Below are 24,815 nucleotides of genomic sequence, written 5' to 3'. Positions count from 1 at the left end.
TTCCTTTCAGTCGATAACAGGGTTGAAGAGAAAGTTCTGCAGCAGAATGGTCAAAAAAAGGAGTTCCATTCAAGCAAGAGACTCTCCTGGATAGATTCTCTTTCCTGGAAGATTTATCAAAAAAAATTTGAAATTTGTTTGCTGCATTGTGTTAAAACTGGAATTTGGTGTGTTCAGTTCAAGTTGGCATTAAGTTTTAGATTTTCTTTGAAATCCTGACACTCCTGCTTGTCTTATGGTGCCATCTTTAAGATACAGAGAAATGAGCAGATATCTGGGTCATAGGGACACAGGATGGTACAAAGTTCTGTCATTGGACTGTCCATATCAGGTAGTCTTAGTCTACGTGATCGGAACACTACCAAAAATCTCACTGCCTCCAGGACAAGGTAGAAAATTAATTCAACTAATCTTTATTTCTGAACACTGTAAGTAACATTACCTGAAACAAAAACATGTTTCGATATTGGTTAAAGATAATATTTGGTTTGGCTGTGAGTCTCCTTTCAGTAGATTACTGACACTTATGAATTCACCCTAAAAGCTTCAGAATAGGTTTTTGTATGAGAATCCCAGAGCATCCAGACACCATGAGTTTGTACTTCAGGCTGAGTTAAGGCTCTTACAGGAGGGCAAAACATTGAAAAGTAGACATTTTACAGTATTTAGCAAATGAAAAAGAATGATGCATACCTTATCTTAAGAGAGACTTGTGAGATGCTTTCCTATCCATTTGGAACATATTACCAAGAATTGGGAGCCTGCCTTTCTCTGGTTGTCTGTTTTTAAGAAACCACATAATGAGCAGAACACCTAAAAGACTATAAAGTAGGGTTATTTCTGGGTTATTTAAATCCATGGTGATGGAATGCAGAAAAAATCCAGTTGGAACAATAAAGACTGTAATCTGGTATTAATACACAGACAGCTGTGTGCTGGTGATGAAGAAAAAATAATTTTCACCAAGTTAAAGCACAGTTCACTTTATAAATAGCAATGCTTGGCACTACTAAAGATCCACCAGAACAACTGAGCCTTTACTTTGCTTAAATCAGAAGAATTAACAACTCAATTGAAGAAGCAACAAAGCCGTTCAGTGAAACAAGTCCATGATTGTTGAAGGGAGTTGCTGTTCAGACTATTTGTACAGATCAGAAATATAGGGAAACTCTGAGCCAGGAAATGAGTCACCTTGTGGTGCTTGTGCGCCTGTTTTGTTCCATTTCGGGAAATGCATGTGGCAACTTAGAAAACTTGCAAAACGTAAGCTGAAAAAAAAACCTGACAACCCAGAAAAAGGCCTGATTGTCATCATGTGGCTTTGTAACTCAAGCTACTGGTGAACCCAACATTCCTACATAAAAATGTGAAAAGCTGGGTGGATCTAATAGTTGAAGCTGTGTCCTAGGTCGCAAATATCTAGGAGATCTGAGGATTTTCAGTCTTTTAGTGATACTCAAAGAGACCAGCCAGATGGTCATACCAGAGGAATCTAAATATTCACTCTTCACAGTTTACAGGAACTTCATGGTTTATAATAACTAAATAGAAAAATTATGTTCAATGTAAATGGGAGTACAGGATTCTTACCACAGCTAATTTTATTCCACTATTTCATTTTTTTCCACAAAAGCCACAAATCAGCAATTGAAACAAATGATTTTTGAAAGCAGGACCAAAGACAGTATGGCCTCGTCCTTGAAATACTGAACCCTCCTTTTGAATAATATTCCATGATAGTGATTTTGTGGCATTTTAAAAGTGGCAAAATTTATTTTTCAGAAAATAGCTAGAAAAAAGTGTCAAGTTATAATTTCTGAGTGACTAAAGTCTGTTATTTTGAGCAAAGGTAAAGTCACCCAGACCATAGGGCTGCTCTTTCATTAGAGAGAGAGAGACATCTGGTGGTGATTTAACCTGAGGGTCATCATGCCTCAGGTGAGAGGAGAGGCTGAGAAGAAGAACCGAACTACAAAGATATTTTTGATGAAGCAAGTATAGTTTTGAAATTTTTAAAGTGCTTCATGGTAACCTCATCCAGTGCAGGAATTGAACCCACACTTTTGGTGTCATTCTGCATTGCAAACCAACTATCCAGCCAATTAAAAGGTACTGAAGATTTGGACTCATTCAATGTTTAAGGAAGATGGAGGATGAGGTGCAGGTGGTAATGATATTAGAAAAATTAAATCAGGATTAAATAAACATGAATTATGAATTCAGTTGTGCTAGCAGCAAAACTCAAAAGATGATTGAAAAATAATTAAAAGGAACACAATAACAAAACCACTTCTCATCTATTTTTATTTACAGGCTGCTTAAAAACAATATTCACCATTACAAGGTACTGATCCGTGGCACTCAAAAATATTCCTTTACGCAAAATATACTGCTCTTGTGATTCTAAACTTAGGTTTGTGAATCATCTTTTCCTGGTGTCATCTGTTAAAATTATTTATCAAGATCCTAGTTTATTTAACGAGAAATGGCACAGAATTTGTACACATGGGGTTTAACCAGGATCCCACTAGTAGCTGGTGATATGTCAATATCCTCGTGATCAGTAATAGAGTTGAAGACAAAGTTCTGCAACAGAGTGGTCAAAAAAAGAAAGAGTTCCATCCGAGCCAAGGATGCTCCTAGACACATTCTCTTTCCTGCAAAACAGAGATAGTATTGAAAAAAAACTTTAAATTCTGCTTGCAGCATTCCACTACCAATCAGTTACAATCATGAAAATTGTGTTGGATTTATTTCTTCGACTTCTCCACTTGAGATTTTGTACTCAACAAAGTGAGATCAATAGTATTAGCATCAAACATTCCAGTTAGCAACAATAAGTTGCTTGACAATAGTTATGTAGGAACATAAAAAATAGGAGCTGGATATGGACATTTTGTCCTTCTGGCTTGTTCTACCTGTCAGTAAGATCATAGCTGATCTCCTATCTGAACTCTACCTTTTTGCATTACACTTACATCTTTGACTATTGCAAAACAAATTGTTAGATTTTCATCTCGTGCTCATCAGGACAATATGTAAGAATTACCAAAGTGAACAGAAAACAACATTTATACTTTGAGAGAAGATTGCTGATTGATTGCCAAGGAGACTGCTGATTGGTTGCAAAGTTGACTGAGATTGGTAGATGCTTTGTTTAAAAAAAAGTATGGTGTAATAATGATTGATAGTTAATTGCCAAGCTTTGTTAAATTTTAAACCAAGCAAATTGACTGCTTAGTCAAGGCAGAAAATGGCTGTCAACTACTTTATTGAGCTACAGGGCCCTTGTGCATTAACATATGTAATTTCTGTTGCTACAGGGCCCTTGTGTATTAACATATATAGTTTCCATTAGATGCAAGTGCGCCACACTGTTAGCCCAACTGGCAATCATAAATTTGTTGTCAGCATAATTCTTTGTACATAAATGAATGTTTAATAAATAAAAGCAGAAAGTGTTGAGAAATTCAGCAGGTCTGGCAGCATCTGTGAATTGAGAAACAAAGTTAATGGGCAAATATTCCCCTGAAAAACATGGGCATTGATAAGTCAGTTGGAAAAATAGAGAGATAGGCAGAAATGAGATTCTTGATGTTGAGAAATAAAAGATTCTCCAAACAAGTTTTCAGTGAGATGAGAACCTCACTAGTGAGTGACAAGATGCCTATTTGGATATATATTATTACTGAATCTCATTGACTTCAGATGCAGTTTCCCATTCTGCCACCTAACAAAATAGAAACTAGGTGGAGACAATTTCTGACACTAAAGTCAAAATGGGTACGTGATGACTCCAGGTCTTCACTTTGGAAAGCAGTTACCAACATCTTTGGGCGTTCTTCATGGGCAATGACCACATGCACCCCATCCATGGAAATTGGCATGGGACGTATACCTCACTGTACCACCATGTCTCATTTCTGACTCACAATGTGGATCTGCACCTCCTTGCTTTCTAAGGCATTTTGGCACCTTTTATTGTAATGCTGCTGGCAGGACACTTTAAGCTGGGACAGGCACCAACCTTGCAAAATGGACCAAGGTGGATCTCATTTTGCACCTACTTGTATGATTAGATTAGATTAGATTACTTACAGTGTGGAAACAGGCCCTTCGGGCCAACAAGTGTAAGCACCGAACATTGCCTTAGCTTGCCTTTTTGCACTTTGACCCCCTCAGCCAGAGCTTAGAGGTTCATATTTCTGTGTAGCATTGCCACTTTTGTGCGGATGCAAAGCTAGGCAGCTTGTCATGGTTGCCAGCAGTCATCAGTAACAGCTTGGACATGTTACTGTATAGTTTCATGTTGTATCAATCTCATACCTGCACGATGTGCCAGCAGTGTACAACAGCAAACACTTTGCACATGCTTCAGCCAAATGGCCATGTCTCAAAGTCTAAGCAGGGGGGAATCCCAAAATTTCACACAACCAAGGAAGCCTTCAGTCAGGAAAACCAACAAAGTAAGCAAAGGGCATTGTCCAATATCAGTCCAGTGGTTTGAACATGATGTTGTCCTGTAGGGACAGTCAAGGTCAAAGATTTGTTGCACTACAGTCCACGCCACAGTCATTTCTGCAGATGTAATGCAACCAGTCCAAGGAGTAGAGGGAAGTCAGTCAGGGAACAGCACAGACATCATTCTGCAAAAGAGAGGAGACTGTACCTGCAGAGAATGCCATAAAACTTTCACTTTGTTTGAAGCATCCATTTTCATCAAGGAAGTGATTTGGATTAAAGGAGTCTGGAGTCTCCCACTGGCTGGTGGCTTTCAGAGCGGAGGAAAGTACAGTAATCACAAAAGTGCCCTAAAATGGAATCATTATAAGATCAGACAATACATCAAGAATTTACATCAATATTCAGTTTAAGCCCCATATAGAATGATATTTTAAAGTGCTAATGATGATGAGAATTTCAACCATCGTCAAATATCTCTTACTTTGGATCACTTTGTTGTTATCAATGGTTCATTTCAACCTCAGGCAATGAAAACAGAGGAACCAGTCACTCACCTTGTGTGTTTTTGTGAGGCTGGTGCAGAATGATGTGCACATTGTCACTAAATTTCTGAAGTAATTTCTTATATGATGGTTTAACAGCCAAAGGTATCATACAACCAGGAATGTCATTATATGGGTTTGATTCTGACCTTAGGAATCAGGTATCCTCTGAATTCTACATCTTTTGTCGCCATATGTGGAATATTCATAGGAACAAGGTCGATGTATCGCTGAACCTCATGAATGACAGCATCTGTGTAAGGCATTTTTGCTCGATCTTCAATAGCAGGTCTTCGATAGGATCCAATCATCTCACAAATCTCTTGATAGATTTTCTCTGTGCGGAAATGTAATTTAACAATCTATTTTAGAAAAATGTATTTAGCTTACAAGCACCTCCAACTTCAGTCTTCTGTAACACTTCATAGATTGGTCTAAATTGCAGTATTTCACTCCTATTTCACAGAATAGTCTCATCCAATCACAAATATTGATTGTTTGCAAGCTAGTTTGCTTTTCTTTATGTAAAAAGAAAACTATGGGTTTAGCCATTGACTTCAGTCCAAGACTAAGTCCACTAAGCTTTTCTTTTCAAAGTTTTTACAAGAAGGGAGGATCAAAAGGCTAAGTAACTGTACTGATTTAAGGTGAAATATGATGAAGATTTATAATATTTCATTATTGTTTGAAAATTTGGTTTGAGGGAACAGCTGGAAGAGTTTCTGGAGATTTAACATCAGGAGTCTCATCTGACTTGAAACTTTGTGGCATGATTCTCTGACTGGCAACAGAAGATCCTGATAGATGGGGTGATCCTGATGTTCTGGACCAGACTAAACCCCCTTCAAAGATATCACGGAGATAGTCAAGATCCTAACTTTTATCTTATTTAAAGACAAGTGTAAGGTGTTGTGTTCCAGATGTAATTTGATTGGTGACACTAGTCAGCTTTAAGCAAAACACACTTTATTCTTACCTAACAGTTAAAATACAAACAAAAGAAGGAATAATTGGTATAACTTTAACCCTATTGGAAAACTTAACAAAATAATAGATTATCTAACTTCTAAACAGCAACTGTTCCAATATAGCAACATCCCACAAACATACCCTTGGTAAAGTCAGCAAAACAGATTGTCTCAAAACCCCAACAACTGAAAGCTAAACTAAAAACCCTGGTTCTGTGGGAGCCTGACTCCACCCATTCATTCTGCTTCTAGAGTTCCAACTTTTAAAGAAGTCCCAAGGCCTTACAAGCTGTTTATTGTATAGCCATAGACCAGGAAGTTCTGCACCTCTGTCTCAAACCTCTCAAAACAAAAACAGGAGAGAATACATCTGAGAAGGGTGTCCTCTTCCCAGAGGACTGGAAGAGGATGCCACAATACCAGACCCTGACAGTCTGGACTGAGGTCAGGACCTGAGTTGTGAGGAATCTAAGGTCTGGAGGAGTGGCCAGCAGTATCACATGAAGGTCAGTAACCTGTTCCCCTCTGTCAGAGTAAGTGTCACATTCTTCTCTCTGTCACTTCATTTTCTCTCTATCTCTGCTATTGTACCGCTTCTCACTAAGGCAATTGCTTTGACTTTAACATGTTCCCTCATTTGTTGTTGCTTCCCTTCTCCTCCTCCTCCCCCCCCCCACCCAAAAATAAATCTTACCCTGCATGGTAGCTCCAATGCCTACTCAGTGCCCAGGATACCTTACCGTTTTTTGACTACCCGCATCAGTACCTAACAGCCATGCCACCCACTTGCTCTCATTCCAGGAGAAGACAGTAGAGCAGACAGAGGTCAGACAGGTTCCTCACTCACTGTGGAGAGATTTCTATCTCTCAGAGAAGTCCAGATCGCTCCAGCATGGATGCTAAATCATCAATGTCCCACCAACCAAAAAAGTACCATTCTTCATAACACAGGAATGCTCATGATAACCCCACTGTCTCCTTCATTGTACACCATTTCTGCTGGCTTTTTCAATCTTGTGTCAAGCAGGTACCAGTAGAAAGTACAACCTCAATGAAGAAATAGCTGATTCTATCAGAAGCCACCTCCTTGGTCTCTGAGGAAGACAGCACCGAGGCCTCAGAGGAAACATCAGTAAGGCTGTAGCCTGCAACCCTCACCAGCTCAAATATGATACCTTGATGGAAATGTTATGCTGAGAAGGTTTGGGAGCACAAGTTGGTGAGCACCTAACTGCAACAGCTCTGCAGCTGGCCAAGGAAGAAATGCCCCAGGATGCTTACACTTGAGGATTACACACCTGCTCAACCCTAGGCAGAGGATTTTGTGGTGTTAGCAATCAAAGATTTCAGTGATATGTACAGGAAAGAACAGGAGTGGCAGATGGGTATCTGGGAGGCAATGGCCTTCATAACCCAGAGTCAGCAGGAATGATACTATGCCATTGACATCTCGCAGTCTCTGGCATGCAATTGTATGAATCCCTTGAAGTAGGGGTTGCCTTGGACACCCTGAAAATCTATTGCAAAAATGCACAAACTTGCATTCAATCACCTTGGCCTTTGGTCCTCAAGACAGGAAAACATTGAGACAGGAGGACAGAGACCCTGATTTGCACTTCAGTGGTTCTTCCTTACAAGGACTGAGAGGTGCAAGAAGGCACTCATGCTAGAGGAAGAATCACACACAAACTCCTCAAAAGTCTCCTCTCAGACACTCCAGAGGTGGCCAGGCTGTATACCACTTTGCTTGTCCCTCTCCAACTCTTGAAAGTAGAAGATGGGGACCATCCATCTGCACCTCCTCAGCATGTATGGGGAGACCTAACACAAAAACCTCTGGGGTTGCCCGACCAAACCTCCAAGGTGAACAGGCTCAACTGCTGAGCAGAGCTGCATCCATTCCAGCTGCAGAACATGGGTCAACAGCAAGACATAAGGAGAGGGAAAAGAACAAGCAAACCTTTTCAGGGCACTTTGGTGACAGCGTACCTTTACATAAGGTATCACTTGGAGTTAAAGAGTCATAGAAATGTACAGAACAGAAACAGACCCTTTGGTCCAATCATCCATGCCGACCACATATCCTAAATTAACCTAGTCCCATTTGCCAGCATTTGACCCATTATTCCTCTAAACCCTTCCTATTCATACATCCATCCAGATGCCTTTAAACGTTGTAATTGTACAAGCCTCCACGACTTCCAGTGGCAGCTCATGCCACACACACACACCACCTTCTGTATGAAAAGGTTTCCCTTAGGTCCCTTTTAAATCTTTCCCCTCACACCTTTAACCTATACCCTCTAGTTTTGGTCTCTCGCCTTCCTGGGGAAAAGGCCTTGTCTATTCATTTTGTCCATGCCCCTCATGATTTTATAAACTTAGAGAAGGTCACCCCTCCACTCAGAGAAAATAGTCCCAGTTTATTCAACCTCTTCCTATATCTCAAGTGGCCCAACCCTGGAAAAATCCTTTTAAATCTTTTCTGAACCTTTCAAGTTTCACAACACCCTTCCTACAGTAGGGAGACCAGAATTGCATGCAGTATTCCAATAGTGCCTTCACCAATTTCCTGTACAACCGCAACATGTCCTCCCATCTCTTAAACCCAACTCTCTAACCAATAAAGGCCAATAAACATACCAAATGCCTTCTTCACTATTCTATCTACCTACAACTCCACTTTCAAGGAACTATGAACCTGCACTCCAAGCACTCTTTGTTTAGCAACACTCCCCAGGACCTTACCATTAAGTATATAAGTCCTGCCCTGATTTGCCTTTCCAAAATGCAGTATCTCACACATATCTAAATTAAACTCCATCTGCCACTCCTTAGCCCATTGGCCCATCTGATCAAAGAATGCAAAGTACCCTGAGGTACCTCTTCACTGTCCATTACGCCTCCAATTTTAATGTCATCTGCAAACTTACTAACCATATCTCCTAAGTTCACATCCAAATCATTTATATAAATGACAAAAAGCAGTGGACTCAGCACTGATCCTTGTGGCACACCTCTGGGCAAAGGCCTCCAGTCTGAAAAGCAACCCTCCACCACCACCCTCTGTCTTCTACCTTAGAACCAATCCTGTATCCACATAGCAAGTTCTCTCTGTATTCCATGTGATCTAACTTTGCTAACCAGTCTACCATGAGGAACTTGTCAAACGCATTATGGAAGTCCATCAAGATCACACCCATCATTCTGCCCTCATCAATCCTCTTTGTTATTTCTTCAAAAAAATTAAGTTAGTGAGACACAATTTCCCACACACAAAGCTGTGTTAACTATCCCTAATCAGTCCATGCCCTTCCAAATACATGTAAATGCTGTCCCTTCCGATTTCCCTCCAACAACTTGCCCACCACCGATGTCAGGCTCACCGGTCTATAGTTCTCTAGTTCTTCCTTACCACCTTTCTTGAATTGTGGTACCATGTTAGCCAACCTCACCTGGGTCTATCGAAGATACAAATATCTCAGCAAGTGGTCCAGCAAACACTTCCCTAGCTTCCCACAGGGTATTAGGGTACACCTGATCAGGTCCTGGGGCTTTATCCACCTTTATGCATTTTAAGATACCCAGCACCACCTCTTCTGTAATATGGACATTTTTCAAGATGTCACTGTTTTTTTCACCACATTCTGTATCTTCCATATCCTTCTCCACAGTGAAAACTGTTGCAAAATACTCATTTAGCATCATCCCCTTCTCCTGCGGTTTTACATATACGTGGCCTTGTTGATCTTTGAGGGTCCCCATTCTCTCCTTTTGTCCTTAATGTATTTATAAATCCCTTTGGATTCTCCTTAACCCTATTTGCTAAAGCTATCTCATGTCTCCTTTTTGCCGTCCTGATTCCCCTCTTACGTATACTTAGAGTCATAGAGATGTACAGCATGGAAACAGATCCTTCGGTCCAACCCGTCCATGCTGACCAGATATCCCAACCCAATCTAATCCCACCTGCCAGCACCCAGCCCATATCCCTCCAAACCCTTCCTATTCATATACCCATCCAAATCCCTTTTAAATGTTGCAACTGTACCAGCCTCCACCACATCCTCTGACAGCTCATTCCATACATGTACCACCCTCTGCGTGAAAAAGTTGCCCCTTAGGTCTCTTTTATATCTTTCCCCTCTCACCCTAAACCTATGCCCTCTAGTTCTGGACTCCCCAACCCCAGGGAAAAGACTTTGTCTATTTATCCTATCCATGCCCCCCTCATAATTTTGTAAACCTCTATAATGTCACCCCTCAGCCTCCGGCGCTCCAGGGAAAATAACCCCAGCCTGTTCAGCCTCTCGCTGTAGCTCAAATCCTTCAACCGTGGCAACATCCTTGTAAATCTTTTCTGAACCCTTTCAAGTTTCACAACATCTTTCCGATCGGAAGGAAACCAGAATTGCACGCAATATTCCAACAATGGCCTAACCAATGTCCTGTACAGCCGCAACATGACCTCTCAACTCCTATACTCAATACTCTGACCAATAAAGGAAAGCATACCAAACGCCTTCTTCACTATCCTATCTACCTGTGACTCCACTTTCAAGAAGCTATGAACCTGCATTCCAAGGTCTCTTTGTTCAGCAACACTCCCTATGACCTTACCATTAAGTGTATAAGTCCTGCTAAGATTTGTTTTCCCAAAATGCAGCACCTCGCATTTATCTGAATTAAACTCCATCGGCCACTTCTCAGCCCATTGGCCCATCTGGTCCAGATCCTGTTGTAATCTGAGGTAACCCTCTTCGCTGTCCACTTTTGGTGTCATCCAAATCATTTATGTAAATCACAAAAAGTAAAGGGCCCAGCACCGATCCTTGTGGCTAGTTGGTGTCATCTGCAAACTTACTAGCTGTACCTCTTATGCTCACATCCAAATTATTTATGTAAATCACAAAAAGTAGAGGGCCCAGCATCGATCCTTGTGGCACTCCACTGGTCACAGGCCTCCAGTCTGAAAAACAAACCTCCACCACCACCCTCTGTCTTCTACCTTTGAGTCAGTTCTGTATCCAAATGGCTAGTTCTCCCTGTATTCCATGAGATCTAACCTTGCTAATCAGTCTCCCATGGGGAACCTTGTCGAACACCTTACTGAAGTCCTTATAGATCACATCTACTGCTCTGCCCTCATCAATCTTCTTTGTTACTTCTTCAAAAAACTCAACTCTTCTAAGGATTCACTCACTCTCTGCTGTCTAAACCTGACATATGCTGCCTTCTTTTTCTTGACCAAAACCTCAATTTCTCTAATCATCAGTATTCCCTACACCTACCAGCCTTGCCATTTACCCTAACAGGAACATACTGTCTCTGGACTCTAACTCATTTTTGAAGGCTTTCCATTTTGCAGCCATCCCTTTACCTGTGAACATCTGTCCCCCCCCAACCCACTTCTGAAAGTCCTTGCCTAATGTCATCAAAATTGGCCTTCCTCCAATTTAGAACTTTAACTCTTAGATCATGTCTATCCTTTTCCATTATTATTTTAAAACTAATAGAATAATGGTCACTAGCCCCAACTGGCACCTCAGTCACTTGTCCTGCCTTATTTCCCAAGAACAGATATTCCTGCAACTTCATCTGCAGATGCCTAGCAGACAAACAATGCAACAAGAACATGCCACGACCCAACACACTAGCCATGCTACCTTATATAAAAAACATCTCAGAACTAACAGCCACACCTCTCCACCACTTGAATTCATGACAGCCCATAAACCGACACCCACGCTCAGACAGCAACTCACCAGAACAAAAGATCCTATACCCATATGTAATTTACAAGATTCCATGCAAAGTCTGCACAAAATACTATATAGAACAAACAGGCAGAAAGCTAGCAGTCTACATCCACGAACACCAACTAGCCACTAAACGCCATGACCAGCAATCTCTAGTAGCCACACACATACATACATGACAAGGACCACAAATTTAACTGGGACAACATAATGATCAGAAGGACAAGCTAAACAGAGGACAGCCAGAGAATTTGTAGAGGCGTGGCACGCATCCAAGGATTCCCATCAACAAACACACCGACCTAGACCCAATATACTGACCACTACAATGAACTACCAGAACCAGCAACTGGAAGCAGCAGGAACGGAACCAAATGAATTCCAGAAGACACAGTACAGCACCACTTCACAGGAGGCTCAAAAGCACCGAAGGTGTCACTTAGACAGGGAACAAGACATTTGTAAATCAACTTCTCAGCTCGGCAAACATATCCACAACTATGGCAACCAGCACCCAGGATAGAAATCTTTACGCAAACTTTATTCCTACCCCCTATGATGGACTGACCTCCTTGAACAAACTGACCTGACAGCCTCAGTCAAGAAGCATCCAAACTTGTGACATATCCCAAACTGTATTGGCCATACCCCGTGGTCTAGCTACTATGAAGCTATTGGACAGATGTGACCCACTCCTGGGCTGCTATATGTTTGTGTAAACACTGCTGGCACATGGCGTAGGTGTAAGATTTACATAGGAAGTTGTGGTACAGCAACGTATTCCACCCCACCTCACCCCATCCTTGACCAAGAACTGCTGACCAGCAAGACAAAGTTACCAGGTTGTTACTAATTGACACAGAAAAGAAAGCAAGGCAATTCATGGATGGTGCAAATATACAGGTAAATGCTAAGCAGGCAAGTGCTAGGTGGGCGAGCAAGCCAGCTGAGATAGTATCTAAAGAATGGCGATTCATGCATTGATTGATCTGGTGCAGGTGGCAGTGTGACAATGGAGGAGGGTGGCGGCACAGGTGTCATTAGTAAGCTGGCTGAGAACTCACGGCAGAGGCAACAGAACAAAGATAGACTCTCAGTTATACCTTGTAATGCTTAAGCTGTTCAAAATGGTGCCGGATTACGTTAACAGTTGAAGTTGCATGCTCCCTTTGTCCACATACATTGGCATCTAATACTTGCCAATTCTTCAGCATCCTCATAGTACCTCTCTGATCCACTGTCAAGATGCTTCAGAAGCTCAGAGCTGCATTGCAGAGTGCACCCAGCACTGAAATGCTGCAGGGAGGAAACTTTAAACACAGATACAGACACTGAACTTACAGTTTGGACCAGGCCGCATCTCAGGGCTGCTTGAATTAAACTGAATTGAATGATTTGAATTGAACGATTGCCACTTGCATTTTACAGTAAAATACAGTGAAAATCCATGAATTATTTTCAAATAATACTGCTTACCCTGAATATGTGGAAATTTCACCAGAATCTGGATAGCCCATTGCAGTGTTGTGCTGGTTGATTCAGTTCCAGCCAGAAATAAATTTATCACTGACATCAATAAATTCTCATCAATGAATTCTGAGTCAGGTTTGTGTTTCTCCTGAAGGAAAGCATATCAAATTTACTTCAAAAGCTTAAAAGGCCTTAGTTACTGTTAATGTTTGTCAAAGACAAATTGTGCCTTTATGCAAATTGAACTTTTTTAGCTGCTTATATATAATGCCAGTGGAGTATTAATGACAAGTTTCCAAAATGTGGGCCTGTTTTGTTTAGCTGGTAATAACCTAACTTTAAGCCTGTTGGATTCACCAGATCAGCGTCCAGGAAAACCATGTCTTACTGGCAGGAGACAAGACACAAAAATTGGAAACATACAGATTCAGATTTGAAAGTACTTTCAATACCTCATCCATCTTAATAAGGAAACTGTCGATGTAATCCCTGGGGAAATCTTTCTGTAAACTTCCTCTGTGGCTTTGGATCATTTGATTCACAAAGGTTTTCAAGTCTGCCATGTTTTGGAGTATCTTGTGATGAGACCCAGGCAGGAAATCCATGATCTTTGGGAAATTATTGTACATCTGCAAAAACAAACAATATTTTCACTAATAAGTTAGTGCTTCTGGCAAGCAAGAGGCAAAAGGTTAGTGGTGAACAGTTAGTGGGATACTGTTTCAAAAACAGTTTTACCTCCTGGTCTGGTGATGATCAATTGGGATTCAATCCTGATTGAAGATAGGGAAATTTGAGAAAGGTTTACTGGCTCATCTTCTTCACATTGTTTAAAATAAAGGTGTGATATGAGACTACATTATAATAAAAAATGGATGGGATTTCAGCAAGCAATCTCTTGGCACAGAGGATAGAGGATACCAATGTATCTAGCACATCTAGCTAAAGTTAGTTAGGAATGCTCAAACTTGCCTTTTGCATTTACACGCTGTGTTTTGCCATTGTCATGAATGTCATGACCCTTCATTAGTTATTTTAACAGCCACCACTATTCACAATTATATATGGCATGACTGCAGATCTTTAATTTGATCAATTTATTAAGTCATCATTTAGCTATCTACAGAATGCTATTTAAGCTGTTTAACATGCATTTAGTTCAGCAGGTGGAACCCTTACTTTAGTATGCACGATGTTGCTTCGCTGTAGAACCAGGGTTTGTTTGCTGTCCTTTCTTTATTTATTTGTGGGATGTAAGCGTCGCTGGCTGGGCCAGCATTTATTGCCTGTCCCTAGTTGCCCCTTGAGAAGGTGGTGGTGAGCTGCCTTCTTGAACTGCTGCAGTCTACACGCTGTTGATAACCCACAATGTCCTTAGGGAGTGAATTCCATGATTTTGACCAACGACAATGAAAGAACAGTGATATGTTTCCAAGTCAGGATGGTGAGTAGCTTGGAGGGAAACTTGCATGGTTGGTGTTCCCATATATCTGCTGTCCTTTTCCTTCTATATTGAAGTGGTTGTGGGTTTGGATGGTGGTGTCTGAGGATTTTTGGTGAATTTCTGCAGTGCATCTTGTAGATGGTACACACTGCTGCTACTGAGCGTCAGTAGTGGAGGGAGTGGATGCTTGTGGCTATAGTGCCAATCAAGCAGGCTCACTTGGTCCTGGATGGTGTCAAGATTCTTAAGTGTTGCTGGAGCTGCACACATCCAGGCAAGTAGGGAGTATTCCATCACGCTCCTGACTTGTGCCTTGTAGATGAGGGACAGGCTTTGGGGAGTCAGGAGGCAAGTTACCCACCACAGTATTCTCAACCTCTGACCTGCTTTTTTGGCCATGGTGTTTATGTGGTGAGTCCAGTTAAGTTTCTGGTCAATGATAACCCCCCAGGGTATTGGTAGTGGGGGATTTTGTGATGACAACAGCATTGAATGTTATGGGGCAGTAGTTAGGTTGTCTCTTATTGGTGATGATCATAGCCTGGCACTTGGTGTGAATGCTACTTGTGATTTGTTAGCTCAAGCCTGGACGTTGTCCAGATCTTGCTGCACTTGAACGTGACTGCTTCAATATTGGAGGAGTTGCAAACAGTGATGAACATTGTGTAATCATTGGTAAATATCCTAATTTCTGACCTTCTGTTGCAAGAATAGTCTTCTTAGACATCTTAGAGTCATACAGCATGGAAACAGACCTTTCGGTCTAACTAGTCCATGCTGACCATATTCCCAAGCTAAACTAGTCCCACCTATCTGCTCCTGGCCCATATCCCTCCAAACCTTTCCTATTCATGTATGTATCAAATGGCTTTGATAAAGCAAGTGAAGGTGGTTGGGCATAGGGCACTATCCTGAGGAATTCCTGCAGAGATGTCCTGGAGCTGAGATGACTGACGTCCAACAATCATGACCATCTTCCTATGTGCCAAGTATGACTCTAACCAGTGGAGAGTTTGCCCCCGCTACCTACTGATTCCAGTTTTGCTAGGACTCCTTTATGTTATACTCACTCAAATGCAGCTTTGCTGTCAAGGGCTGTAACTCTGACCTCACCTCTGGAATTCAGCTCTTTTGTCCATGTTTGAACCAAGGCTGTAATGAAGTCAACACCTGAGTGGCCCTGGTGGAACCGAAACTGGGCATCACTAAGCAGATTATTGCTGAGCAAATGCTGCTTGATAACACTATTGATGACACCTTCGATCACTTTACGGATGACCAGGGCCAAGGCAGTTCCATTGTTTGGACTAGTCTGGGAGCCCTGCAGCTATATTCTGGACAGTGTGTTATTGGATCTTCCTAGCATGTTGTGCTTTGCACTAGTGCAGCAAACACCAAGGTGATGTGTTGATTGCTAAGGAAATTGGGGGAACAGAAGCAATCTTCCAAGAAGGATGATGAGGACATTAGAAGGTTGAAGCTCTCTTTGTGCATGACAGTGCTCAGCTACATCAGGTGTTACAAATCAGATGGGACTTGATTCACACTGGATGTAGTAGATGAGAGCTGAGTGCAGCAGCCACAGAGGACCGTAAAATAAGGATTGGTCATCATGCTCGCATTTAGTATGTATGTGGGGCCGAACCGATCCTCCATTCGTTTTGTTTGTATTTGTTTTTGCTGGCTATAAGTAAAAGCTCATGTTTGTAATTGTCCAATCGTTGCATTTCTGTAATGATCCCATACTGGACAACGATAAGATGTAGGTCGAGAGTGTGGTGTTGGAAAAGCACAGCATTACAGGCAGCATCCGAGGAGCAGGAGAATTGACATTTTGGGCAAAAGCCTTTCATCAAGAACAATAAGATGTGGGTCTACATTGGGATAGAGTATAGGTGACTCAGGGTGACAGGATGGGATGTGGCTTAAGACAGGTACACTGTGTGGTCTGGTGGATAAACACAACTACGATGAGAGATTGGGGTTGGATGTGCAAGGGAGTGTCAATCATGGCTATGTGCCGTGAACAGTACAGTTTGATGGCTGCTGTTCCATTACATTACCAGTAATAAGTATTGCCAGATTGCCAACATTTGGCTGGGTGTACGGCAGCCTTTTAAAGATGGCATGAATGAAAGAGATACCAGTCTCTTGATGGATATCTGGTAAGTGGCAAGTTCTTCCAGTAACAGCGTTTAGCTACAATCAGGGGAGAAGGACAGCATAGGGTAAGTAGTTAATGAAGTGTGTTTGGTAAGATGCGGTTAGAGATCTTGCTAAGCCTCACGAAATGAAATCCTCCATGCAAGTTCCATTTGTCTCCCATATATGTCTTCACAATTTCTTTATTGAATCAATATTTGAATGTAATCTGGAAATGTATCTAGTTTGGAAATAGTTTCAATAACAATTGCAAAAGAGTTAAAGTACCTGCACTCCAGGTTTGCTGAAAGCATTGCTAATTCCTTCCGTTCTTTCCATCAATGTTAGAAACCTTTCATCTTCATATTCAAACCGGTCTCCAAAGACAATGGAACAGATGATATTTGACACTGCGCATCTCAGCAGAAAATCTGGGTTAAATGGGAGCTCTGATATCATTGAAAGAGAAGGCGTTAGAAAGTTATATAGTGATATACAAGCAACTCAGAAGCAGACATTAACAATTAATAGTTATTAAAAATAAGACGACCCTGTGTTTTAAAAAAAATGTCAACAAGCTGTTTGATAATGGGGATATCACTAATGAATGTGATTCTGTTCTCATTCAATTGCCATTTACGTGCCCTCTCAGTGGGGGAGGGGGTGAGGTAACTCATTGCAGTTGGGGAAAAAGTGATTTATTCACCTCCGCGGTCCAAGAGCTAAACATATGGTAGTGACCTCATCACTCATGCTGAAAACATCCAATTCAATGAATTAAGCCTCGGATATTCTTGATCCTTGTGGTTCATTTACTCACTGTTAGTGAGAAGCTGAACCGTGAGGAATCTCCGGTTAGCTAAGCAATGTATCTTCAGTGTATAGTTGCTTTTAAAATACACTTACATCTTTCTCTAAAGCATGATTTCTGCACCCATATTTGCCTCTCACTGTCTCATTCAGTAAAGTACTCAATGCTTTCTTTACATAAGGAGTGCTAAATTAATACAATCTGTTCACATTCAGCCTCCAGCAGGTAATAACATAACCACAACTGAGGTGAAGTTTAGTTTTAACCTTTGGAATGTTGTCTGAAATCTCCGATCTCTGCTAGTAGCAAAACAAATACAGTACTTACATCTTCACAAATCACTATTTTCACTAGCCATTATGTGTTTAAATAGATACTTGTCATCTTTGATCATCAGCACTTAATTCTTATTTGACTCACAGTGTTTGTGAGATACTGTGCAGAAGTGGTGCTGTGTTTCACAGTTCAAGACCACTGGCTGCATTTCAATGATGAATTGTGTGATAGCACCCTATAAAATATGTATCTTTATCATAAATTTACATTTCTAATGAAGATCCTATCTGTTTGAAAGCATATTGAGATATAGAGGAATCTGGGTGTATTTATGCATGATTTGCAAAACATTAGTATACTGGTACAACAAGTAATTAGGAAAGCCAATATAATGTTATTACTTACTGCAAGGGAAATTTAATATCAAAGTAGCAAGGTATGATTCAGTTATACAGGGCACTGATGAGACTGCATCTGGATTATTGTGCACAATACAGGTCATGTTATTTTAAGGAATTATGTTGGATGCAATTCAGAGAAGGTTTACTGGATCAATGCCTGAGTTTTGGAGTTTTATGAAGAAAAGTTACTCAAGGTTAAGCTTGAACTGCTGAAGTTTAGAAGAGTAAGATGTGACTTGATTGAAACATATAAAGACCCTAAAGGATAGACGTAGAGAGATTGCTTCTTATAGGAAAATCTAGAATTATTGGTCACTATTGAAAACAAAGGTAAGGCAACCTTTGCTTTCTCTCAGGGGTTTGACAGTCTTTGGAATTCTCTTCCTAAAAAAGTTGGTTGAAACAGATCCTTGAATATGTTTAAGGCACAGTTAGATATATTCTAGTTAAGGGTGGTTAAAGGTGTAGATGTGCTACTTTAAGTGCTTGTCTGGAATTTGGAAAATTTAAATCAGTTCGTTTCCGGTTTCCGTCCTTCTCTCGCCTTCACATGGTCCCTCTGATTTTTCCTTTCCTTCTTTGACTTTCTTTCTATTTCCAAAAACAGACAGTCCACCAATATCCATGACAAACCTAGCAACACCTACAGTTACCTCAACTATACTTCCTTACATCCTGCTTCCTGCACAGACTCTATTCAATTCTCACAGTTTCTCTGTCTCTGTTGCATCTGTTTCAATGTTGCCAGTTTCCACCTGCATGCCTCCAACCTCCCCCATCTCCTTTTTGCTCAACCAAGGATTCCTCATATTGATAAGGACCTCTGCCATGCCTGACCCATCTCCTGCACTTCTGTCCTCACCACTTCTTCTCCTTCCCCGAACAGCAATACGGCTTCCCTTGTCATCACTTCTCACCTCACTAATCTCCAGCTCAAAGTAGCATCCTCGACTACTTCTGCCACCTCCGGTGGAGTATGACCACCAAACAGATCTCCCCCCTCACCCCCACTGTCAATATTCCACAGAGGTGCTCTGGTGCACTCCTCTATTACTCCAAGCAGGATTTATGACTACTTAGAAAACCATAATTGGATTAGAGATAGTCAGCATGCCCTGCTAAGGGGCAGGTTATGCCTCAAAAACTTTATTGAATTCTTTGAGGATGTGACAAAATACATTGATGAAGGTAGAGCAGTGGGTGTGATGTACATGGATTTTAGCAAGGCGTTTGACAAGGTTCCACAGGGTAGGCTCATTCAGAAAGTAAGAAGGCATGGGATACAGGAAATCTGGCTGTCTGGATACAGAATTGGCTAGCCCATAGAAGAGAGAGTGGTGGTAGATGGGAAGTATTCAACCTGGAGCTCGGTGACCAGTGGTGTTCCCCAGGGATTGGTTCTTGGACCTCTGCTCTTTGTGATTTTTATCAATAACTTCAATGATGAAGCGGAAAGGTGGCTTAGTAAGTTTGCCGATGACACAAAGGTTGGTGGAATTCTGGATATTGTGTAGGCCTGTTGTAGGTTGCAATGGGACATTGACAGGATGCAGATTTGGGCTGAGAAGTGGCAGATGTAGTTCAACCTGGAAAAGTGAATAGGAAGGCTTTGGAGGGATATGGGCCGGGTGCTGGCAAGTGGGACTAGATTAGGTTGGGATATCTGGTTGACATGGACGAGTAGGACCGAAAGGTCTGCTTCTGTGCTGTACATCTCTATGACTCTATGAGAAATGCAGATTTGAGATTACAGTCAGATCAGCCATGACATTAGTGAATGATGGAGCAGGCTGAAGGAGCTGAAAGGCCGAACCCTACTCCTAATTCATATGCTCATACATTGGTTCAAAGTTTTGAAAGACAGTATTTAAATGCAAGTCTTTTTTTAAACTTAAGAGATACAAAATGACAGGGTTTCTTTTGTTTTTATAAAGGATGAAAGTATATACAGACCACAAGCAAAACTAATGTCATTTACAAAATATCTTGCAAGAACTGTAACAAATACTACATTGGACAAACAGGCAGAAAACTAGCCACCAGGATACATGAACATCAACTAGCCACAAAAAGATATGACCCACTCTCACTAGTATCCTCACATACAGATGAGGAAGGACACCACTTTGACTGGGACAACACATCCATCCCAGGACAAGCCAAACAAAGACAAGCACGATAATTCCTAGAAGGATAGCGTTTCAACCGGAACTCTATCGACAAACATATTGACTTGGATCCCATTTACCACCCCCAGAGAATAAGAACAGGAAATGACATCACCAACCCAAGGAAACCTAAACACATAAATAAAAAGCAGGCCATACCACCAGTGCTTCAATTGGAAGCTCACTGATGATGTTATCTAGTATCATGACAAAACGTCTGAAAACGAACCTTCCAGCTCAGCGAGCAAACCTACATCCAGTTTAAAAGACATTTCAATAAGTTCATCAATAGGAAAGGTTTGGAGGGATAGGGGCCAAGTGCAGGCAGGTGGGACTAGTTTAATTTGGGAACACGGTCGGGTGGACTGGTTGGACCGAAAGATCTGCTTCCATGCTATATAACTCTAAGACAGATTTGTTTCTGAATATTATTTTACTTTAGTCAGAAACCTTGTTTGTTCCTGATAGCTGTAACCAGGCACTGTGCTTCTTCTTGAATCCGCTCTTCAATACTTCTTTTTCCCATTCCAAAATTCTTCAAGGTGCTGAGAGAAAATCTCCGAAGTTGTTTCCATCTCTCACCATTACTGAAGGCAATCCCTACATGAAAGATATTAATATGAGTGAAAATTACCTGAGTCAAAATTTTCAGTTCAATGGTTGAAAAAAAATTCTCCTCAAATTCCATCTAAGCCTCTTGACTTTCACTTTACAATTAGGGTCCCTTGTTATTGACCCTTCAAATAAAGGGAAAAGCTTTTTTTTTCATCTACCCTTTTCTTGCCCCTTATAAACTTATATACTTCAATCAGATTCCCTTTTGGCTTTCCATGCTCCAAAGAAAACACCCGAGCTTATCCAGCCCCATTTCATAGCTGCAGTAAAGATACTGCTGTACATTGTTCATAATTAGCCAACATCCCCAATTTCTGATGGAAGAATGGTCATTGATTATGTAGCTGAATACTGAGGAACTACTGCAGTGATGTCCTGAGATGATTGACCTTCAATAACCACAACCATCTACCTTTCTGCTAGATATTGCTCCAATGAATGGAGTGATTCTCTCTAATTCCCATTGACTCAACTCCTTTGATAGTGCCCAGTGATTTCATACTCAATCAAATGCTGCCTTGTTGTCAAAAGAAGTCACTCTCATCTTACCTCTGAAATTCAGTTCTTTTGTTCATGCTTGAACCAAGGTTGTAATAACGTCAGGAGCTAAGTGGCTGTGGTGGAACCCAAACTGACCAGCAAAGAGCAGGTTATTGTTGAGCAATGTCACTTGAATGCACAGTTGATGTGCCTTCTATTACTTTTCTGATGGCCTGAAGTAGACCGATAGAGGTATTTGGTAGAGTTAGATTCTTCCTGTGTTTTATGGACAGGCCAAAGCTGGACAATTTTTCACATTGCTGTGTAGATACAAGTTGATGCCTTGTTCTGCTCCTGGCATGCCTTTCTCCATTCTTCATTGAACCATGGTTGGTCATGCAGTTTGGTAATAGTGATAGAGCAGGAAATATGCCAAGTCATGAAGTTACTAATTATGGTTAGAGTTGTAGAGATGTAAAGCATGAAAACAGACCCTTCGGTCCAACTCATCCAAGCTGACCAGATATCCCAACCCAATCTAATCCCACCTGCCACCACCCAGCCCATATCCCTCCATTCCTATTCAGATACCCATCCAGATGCCATTTAAATTTTGCAATTGTACTAGCCTCCAACACTTCCTCTGGCAGCTCATTCCATACACGTACCACCCTCTGCATGAAAATGTTGCCCCTTATATCTCTTTTATATCTTTCCCTCTCATCCTAAACCTATGCCCTCTAGTTCTGGACTCACCCCACCCCATGGAAAAGACTTTGTCTATTTATCCTATCCATGTCCTCCTGATTTTATAAACCTCTATAAGGTTGCGCCTCAGCCTCCGATGCTCCAGGGAAAACAGCCCTAGCCTATTCAACCTCTCCCTATAGCTCAAATCCTCCAACTCTGGCAACATCCTTGTAAATCTTTTCTGAACCCTTTCAAGTTTCACAACATTATTCCAATAGGAAGGAGACCAGAATTACACACAGTACTCCAAAAGTGGCCTAACCAATGTCCTGTACAATCGCAACATTACCTCCCAACTCCTGAACTCAGTATTCTGACCAATAAAGGAAAGCATACCAAACACATTCTTCACTATCCTATCTACCTGCAACTCCACTTTCAAGGAGCTATGAAGCTGCACTCCAAGGTCTCTTTGTTCAGCAACACTCCCAAGAACCTTACATTAAGTGTATAAGTCCTGCTAAGATTTGCTTTCCTAAAATGGAGCACTTTGCATTTATCCAAATTAAATTCCATCTGCCACTTCTCAGCCCATTGGCCCATCAGATCAAGATCCCATTGTAATTTGAGATAACCTTTTTCGCTCTCCACTACACCTCCAATTTTGGTGTCATCTGCAAACTTAATAACGATACCTATTATGGTCACATCCAAATCATTTATATAAATGACGTAAAGTAGTAGACCCAGCACTGATCCTTGTGGCACTCCACTGGTCACACGCCTCCAGTCTTGAAAAGAAACCTCTACCACCACCCTCTGTCTTCTACCTTTGAGCCAGTTCTGTATCCAAATGGCTAGTTCTTTCTGTATTCCATGAGATCTAACCTTGCTAACCAGTCTGTCATGGGGAACCTTGACGAACGCCTTACTAAAGTCCACATAGATCACATCCACCACTCTGTCCTAATCAATCGTCTTTGTTACTTCTTCAAAAAACTCAATCAAGTTTGTGACACATGATTTCCCATGCACAAAGCCATGTTAACTATCCCTAATCAGTCCTTGCCTTTCCAAATACATGTACATCCTGTCCCTCAGGATTCCCTCCAACAACTTGCCCACCACTGATTTCAGGCTCACCGGTCTATAGTTCCCTGACTTGTCCTTACCACCTTTCTTAAATAGTGGCACCACATTAGCCAACCTCCAGTATTCTGACACCTCACCTGTGACTATCCATGATTCAAATATCTCAGCAAGGGCCCAGCAATCACTTCCCTAACTTCCCACAGAGTTTGAGGATACACCTGATCAGGTCCTGGGGATTTATCCACTTTTGTGCATTTTAAGACATCCAGCACTTCCTCCTCTGTAATATGACATTTTTCAAGATGTCATCATCTATTTCCCTGCATTCTACAGCTTCCATGCCCTTTTCCACAGTAAACACTGATGCAAAATACTCGTTTAGTATCTCCCCCAACTCCTGCGGCTCCACACAAAGGCCACCTTGCTGATCTTTGAAGGGCCCTATTCTTTCCCTAGTTACCCTTTTGCCCTTAATGTATTTGTAAAAACCCTTTGGAGTCTCCTTAATTCTATTTGCCAAAGCTATCTCATGCCCCTTTTTGCCCTCCTGATTTCCCTCTTAAATATACTCCTATTGCCTTTATTCTCTAAGGATTCACTCGGTCTATCTTGTCTACATCTGACATATACTTCCTTCTTTTTCATAACCAAACCCTCAATTTCTTTAGTCATCCAGCATTCACTACACCTACCAGCCTTTTCTTTCACCCTGACAGGAATATACTGTCTCTGGACTCGTGTTATCTTATTTCTGAAGGCTTCCCATTTTCTAGCCGTCCCTTTACCTGTGAACATCTGCCCCTAATCAGCTTTTGGAAGTTCTTGCCTAATACAGTCAAAATTAGCCTTTCTCCAATTTAGAGCTTCAACTTTTAGGTCATTCCTTTTCCATCACTATTTTAAAATTAATAGAATGATGGTCACTGGCCCCAAAGTGCTCCCCCACTGACACCTCAGTCACCTGCCCTGCCTTACTTCCCAAAAATAGGTCAAGTTTTGCATCTTCTCTAGTAGGTACATCCACATACTGAATCAGAAAATTTTCTTGTACACACTTATATTCCTCTCCATCTAAATCCTTAACACTATGGCAGCCGCAGTCTATGTTTGGAAAGTTAAAATCTTCTACAATAACCACTCTATTATTCTTACAGATAATGGAAATCTCTTACAAATTTGCTTTTCAATTTTCCACTGACTATTAGAGATCTATAATATAATTACAATAAGGTGATCATCCCTTTCTCATTTCAACCCAAATAACTTCCCTGGATGTATTCTCAGGAAACTCCTCACTGTAATACTATCCCTTATCAAAAATGCCACTCCCCCTCCCCTCTTGCCCCCCTTGACCTACTCCCTTTCTGTCCTTCCTGTAGCATTTGTATCCTGGAACACTAAGCTGCCAGTCCTGTCCATCCCTGAGCCACATTTCTGTAATTGCTATGATATCCCAGTCCCATGTTCCTAACCATGCCCTGGGTTCATCTGCC

General features: G+C 41.3%; 1 protein-coding gene across 1 annotated transcript in view; it reads right to left on the bottom strand.

Annotated features, from left to right (window-relative positions):
* Window positions 1–2,286: 2,286 nt before the first annotated feature.
* LOC122542683 (cytochrome P450 2C18-like) overlaps window positions 2,287–24,815 on the bottom strand; it is a 30,171-nt gene continuing 7,642 nt past the window's right edge. Inside the window, exons 3-9 of the mRNA XM_043680660.2 lie at window positions 20,896–21,045; window positions 17,078–17,238; window positions 13,656–13,832; window positions 13,210–13,351; window positions 5,156–5,343; window positions 4,670–4,811; window positions 2,287–2,657 (exon numbers count right to left, since the gene is read on the bottom strand). Of these exons, the coding sequence (XP_043536595.2) occupies window positions 2,476–2,657; window positions 4,670–4,811; window positions 5,156–5,343; window positions 13,210–13,351; window positions 13,656–13,832; window positions 17,078–17,238; window positions 20,896–21,045 (1,142 nt within the window). The 3' untranslated portion in view covers window positions 2,287–2,475. The remainder of the gene's footprint in view (window positions 2,658–4,669; window positions 4,812–5,155; window positions 5,344–13,209; window positions 13,352–13,655; window positions 13,833–17,077; window positions 17,239–20,895; window positions 21,046–24,815) is intronic.

Source organism: Chiloscyllium plagiosum, unplaced genomic scaffold (assembly GCF_037043375.1).
Source record: "Chiloscyllium plagiosum isolate Xiang-an unplaced genomic scaffold, Cpla_swu_hap1 HiC_scaffold_47, whole genome shotgun sequence".
NCBI classification, from domain to species: Eukaryota; Metazoa; Chordata; class Chondrichthyes; order Orectolobiformes; family Hemiscylliidae; genus Chiloscyllium; species Chiloscyllium plagiosum.
Note: the sequence above shows the minus strand (reverse complement) of the source record. Positions and strands in the feature narration are given on the sequence as shown.